The 4,367-nt window shown below is 54.7% G+C and overlaps 2 protein-coding genes across 2 annotated transcripts in view; both read right to left on the reverse strand.

The window, feature by feature from the left end:
* ENH_00073510 (Related to RAD54-DNA-dependent ATPase of the Snf2p family, related) overlaps window positions 1-2,388 on the reverse strand; it is a gene marked incomplete at both ends in the record, with an annotated part of 2,790 nt that extends 402 nt beyond the window's left edge. The window contains 8 exons of the mRNA XM_013582755.1: window positions 51-120; window positions 175-377; window positions 771-1,013; window positions 1,104-1,353; window positions 1,487-1,655; window positions 1,728-1,782; window positions 1,870-1,921; window positions 1,982-2,388. Of these exons, the coding sequence (XP_013438209.1) occupies window positions 51-120; window positions 175-377; window positions 771-1,013; window positions 1,104-1,353; window positions 1,487-1,655; window positions 1,728-1,782; window positions 1,870-1,921; window positions 1,982-2,388 (1,449 nt within the window). The remainder of the gene's footprint in view (window positions 1-50; window positions 121-174; window positions 378-770; window positions 1,014-1,103; window positions 1,354-1,486; window positions 1,656-1,727; window positions 1,783-1,869; window positions 1,922-1,981) is intronic.
* Window positions 2,389-3,058: 670 nt separating this feature from the next.
* Window positions 3,059-3,343, reverse strand: ENH_00073520 (hypothetical protein, conserved; the record flags this gene model as incomplete). The annotated part of the gene is made up of 1 exon (XM_013582756.1): window positions 3,059-3,343. The coding sequence occupies one exon, from the start codon at window positions 3,341-3,343 to the stop codon at window positions 3,059-3,061; it is 285 nt and encodes a 94-aa protein (XP_013438210.1).
* Window positions 3,344-4,367: the final 1,024 nt, after the last annotated feature.

Consider the following 4,367-nt stretch of genomic DNA (forward strand, 5'->3'; position numbering starts at 1 on the left):
AATTAAATTAATAAAATAAATCAAATAAATAAAATAAAACTTTTATTCACCTTTTCTTCAGCTGGCAGCTTCGACAGGAGGTGCAGCAGCAGCAGCAACTTGTTCGAAGGCTCTGCAAGTCTGCGGGCCAAAGAGTTCAGCGGGCGAAGGGGCTTTTCAAGTTCTGGGGCTTACCCTGGCTCGCTGCTGCTGCTGCTGCTGCTGCTGCTGCTGCTGCTGCTGCTGTTGCTGCTGGGGGCTTGCTGGTTGAAGTTGGCGAGGGCCTCTGCGCGTTTTGCAAAGAAAGCTTCGGGGGAGATGACGAGGCGGCTGCGGAAGATGGGCGAAGTTGAAGTTGGAGAAAGCTGCTGCTGCTGCTGCTGCTGCTGCTGCTGCTGCTGCAGCACTCACCGCAGAGTTGACAGCAGCACGAGGCTGTTGGCTTTTGCTGCTGCCAAGTTCGCCAGACTTTCTTTGCAAAAGGCATTATAGGCGCTTCTGTGGGGCGCCGCCAGCTCCACGTGGACAGTGACCACCCGCTTGCGGGGCACTGCAGCAGCAGCAGCAGCAGCAGCAGCAGCAGCAGGTGGCAGCTGTCCGCAGCAGCAGCAGAGGAAGCTGACTCACGCAGCCCGGCCAGCACTTCAGAAGTCCTTCGAAGCATAAAGCTCGACTGAAAGACACGAAGGTCTTTTTAGCTTCGGGAAGCAGCAGCAGCAGCAGCAGCAGCAGCAGCAGCAGCAGAAGCAGCAGCAGCAGCAGAAGCAGCAGCAGCAGCAGCAGCAGCTGACCATTTTCGCCATCAGTTCGGCCTCGCGTTCCCTGGCTGCGCAGAGTCGCATGTTGCTGCTGCTGCTGCTGCTGCTGCTGCTGCTGCTGCTGCTGCTGCTGCTGCACTCACCGAGCTCGACTTCAGCTGCTGCTGCTGCGGGGCGGCAGCCCCGCAAAATGGGCTCCAGGAAAACTTTTTTGAAAACTTTTGCTTCCGGCAAAGCCCCGGGGCGGACGAAGCAGCAGCAGCTGTAGAGTTCCTCCTGAAGCAGCAGCGCAGCAGCAGCGCAGCAGCAGCAGCAGCAGCAGCAGCGTTGGCGAAGTCAGGAGGCCTTGAGAAGCATTCAAAGCACCAGATTGTTCTGCAGCGGAGTTCCTGAAGCGACAGGCGATGCACACAGCTGCTGCTGCTGCTGCTGCTGCTGCACACAGCTGCTGCTGCTGCTGCTGCTGCTGCTGCTGCAGCAAAACGCACCTGACAGCAGCAGCCGCCGCTTGCTGCGAATCGCCTGCAGCCGCAGCGAAGTCTGCGAATGCAAAGACCGCAGCCGATGGCCTTCGTCGCAAATCAGAAGGTCCACCACGCACGGCACTTCCACGCGCCTGCAGCAGCACCCTGAGCGCCTCCCAGCAGCAGCAGCAGCAGCAGCAGCAGCAGCAGCAGCAGCAGCAGCAGCAGCAGCAGCATTGCAGCAGCAGCAGCAGCAGCATTGCAGCAGCAGCAGCAGCAGCGCACCGAATGTCCTCGTAAGAAGCAATGAGGGTTTGGTTGCGTTTGGAAAAGGCGAAGCAGCAAACGGCGTCGGAGAGCTGCTGGGCAGAGCCGGAGAGCAGCAGCAGCTGCACTTTGCTGCCGAGCCATTTCTTGAACTCTGAAGAAGTTAGAGCGAGTTCAGCGCCAAACCCTAAACCCTAAACCCTAAACCCTAAACCCTAAACCCTAAACCCCAAACCCTAGGCGCTTTGGCCGCGCTCACCGCTGCGCCAGTTGGCCTTCAGGCTCGTGGGGCAAACCACCAAAGTCTTGAAAGCCTGCAGCAGCAGCAGCAGCAGCAGCAGCAGCAGCAGCAAGAGTGGTCCAGTGGTTCAGCGGAAGTGACCAGTGGTCCATTGGCCCACCCATTCGCTGAGGAGGAGCCCGTGGCAGGCCCTGGGCAGCAGCAGGCCGTCGCTGCGGCAGAAGAGCTCTTGGAAAGAAAAAGAATAAAAAGACTTTTCAAAAAAGCCTCACAAGTGGGTCTTGTGCTTCTTGAGAGAGCGCTTGCAGTACAGGACTTTGAAGGCCGCGAACTCTGCTGCAGCAGCTGCTGCAGCAGCTGCTGCAGCAGCTGCTGCTGGCAGCAGCGCAGCGCTGCAAAACTGCTTCGCTGCTGCTGCCTGCTGCTGGCTTGCTGCCCGCTTGCGGGCTGCGGGGGCCCCGCCTTCCCCCTCTGCTGCTGCTGCTGCTGCTGCTGCTGCTGCTGCAGCAGCAGCTTCCGAGGCGGAAACTCCGCAGCTTTCCGGCGATCCTGCAGTGGCAGTTCTTTTTTGTGTTGCGGAAATGCTGCGGAGAGGAATTAAAGCCTCTTCGGCCTCGGCTTTCCCGCGCTGCAGCCAGGGCGGCTGGAAGCGCTTTCGCGGCTGCGGCGCGGGCTCCATGGAAGGAAGGCGATCTGCCGCTGCTGCTGGACTTTTGTCCCCTTTTTAATCTTATTTCGCGTTTATAAACTGTTCTTGAACTCCAGAAAACAAATCTGCTGTTCAAACTCCGCTTCCTGAGAGGAACTGGCGGGTTCCGTGCAGCTTTCCGGTGGCGGTCGCCGGGTGTATGCGCAGCTCCGACAAAACCTGCAATTCAACTTTTGCGAATTCGAAACTTCTGCAACTCAGTTCTTTCAACACTTCAATTAAAAGCTGCTAAAACGCATAATATTCGCATTTTCTTATTTGTTGCAGCGAATTTTATTACGGAGTTTCGATGAGGCGCGTGCTCTCGAGTGCCTATTTCCCACTTTCTCAGAGCCTGCCTTTGCACGTTTTCGTTCGGATTCTTCAAATTCAAAAAGAGTTTATTCGAAATAGGATCAAGGAAAGTAATAATGAGATAAAGAAACTCTTAAAAGACAAAAGGAAAGTGTCAGTGAGACAGAAAAAGGTGTTTCTGTCCCGCGGAACTGCGCAGAAGCGGGCAATTCAAATAATGCAAGACCGGCGCTGCGGCCGCCGAAAAGGCGCGAATTAACTCCATTACTTTTAATTGAAAGGTATTTGAGAAGTTAAAAACATTTTCTGCAAATTAATTCGCTCAAATAGCATTATTTGGCGCCTTTCAGCGGCGGAGGCCCGCGGGAGCTGCTCCCCCGGTGGGGGGCTTGTCTTTGAAGCACTCCTTGACTTCTTGTTCAGCTTTTTTTCTCTTTTGCTTCATGGACTTCGTCTTGAGTCCTTCCAGCTGCTGCTGCTGCTGCTGCTTCTCTGCTGCTGCTGCTTTTTCCCTTTCCGTGGGCCCTTTTGCTGCTCCTTTTTCGAAAGCTGCTGCTGCCCGCTGCACTTTGCTGCCCCGCTGCTGCTGCTGCCGCCGCCCGCGCGCACTCTTCGACTGCGCGCACCCCATAATCTCCTCTTCAACTTTTTTTCCTTTTCTTTTCTTTTGCTGCAGCAGCAGCAACTGCTGCAGCTCTGCTGCAGCTCTGCTGCAGCTCTGCTGCAGTTCTGCTGCAGCTCTGCTGCAGCTCTGCTGCGGCAGCAGAGTCTCAAAACGCGAAGAAAAACGAAGCCAAAACACCCGCTGCAGCAGCAGCAGCAGCAGCAGCAGCAGCAGCAGCAGCAGCAGCAAGCCTGTGGCAGAGGGAGTCACTGCTGCCGTCTCTTGCTGCACACAGCCCACTTTTTTGGGGAAATGGAAGCAGCAAATTTGATTTAAAAAATCAAATTTGAAATTTAAATTAATTTCAAATTAATGAAAAAAGAAAAGACAAAAGATCTCCGCCAGCAGCAGCGGCGCGCTGCGTCGATTGGCTGCTAGCAGCAGCAGCAGCAGCAAGCCTGTGGCAGAGGGAGTCACTGCTGCCGTCTCTTGCTGCACACAGCCCACTTTTTTGGGGAAATGGAAGCAGCAAATTTGATTTAAAAAATCAAATTTGAAATTTAAATTAATTTCAAATTAATGAAAAAAGAAAAGACAAAAGATCTCCGCCAGCAGCAGCGGCGCGCTGCGTCGATTGGCTGCTGCTGCTGCTGCTGCTGCTGCTGCTGCTGCTGCTGCTGCTGCTGCTGCTGCATCGACCGAGACTAGCTGCAGCAGCGCGCGAGCTGCTGCTCGGGCCCAAATGGCTTCAATTTTGCAAATTAAATATCAAAATTGAAAATTAAAATCATTTTAAAACTCATTTTTCTTCATTTCATTTCCAAATCTCCCCCAGGTCTTTCAGTTTCAGCTTTTCCGAAGCTCTCCGGCGCTGCTTCCGCGAGCAGCTGCTGCTGCTGCTGCTGCTGCTTCTGCTTCTCCCCTCCTTCTGCAATAATGCTGCGTTTCCCTTTCTTAACAGCCTATCGTTTAGGGTTTAGGGTTTAGGGTTTAGGGTTTAGGGTTTAGGGTTTAGGGTTTGGCTTCCCGCAGCAGCCGCTGCTGCCGCAGC

Source organism: Eimeria necatrix, genomic scaffold, assembly GCF_000499385.1.
Source record: "Eimeria necatrix Houghton genomic scaffold, Enh_scaff734, whole genome shotgun sequence".
Taxonomy (NCBI): Eukaryota; Apicomplexa; class Conoidasida; order Eucoccidiorida; family Eimeriidae; genus Eimeria; species Eimeria necatrix.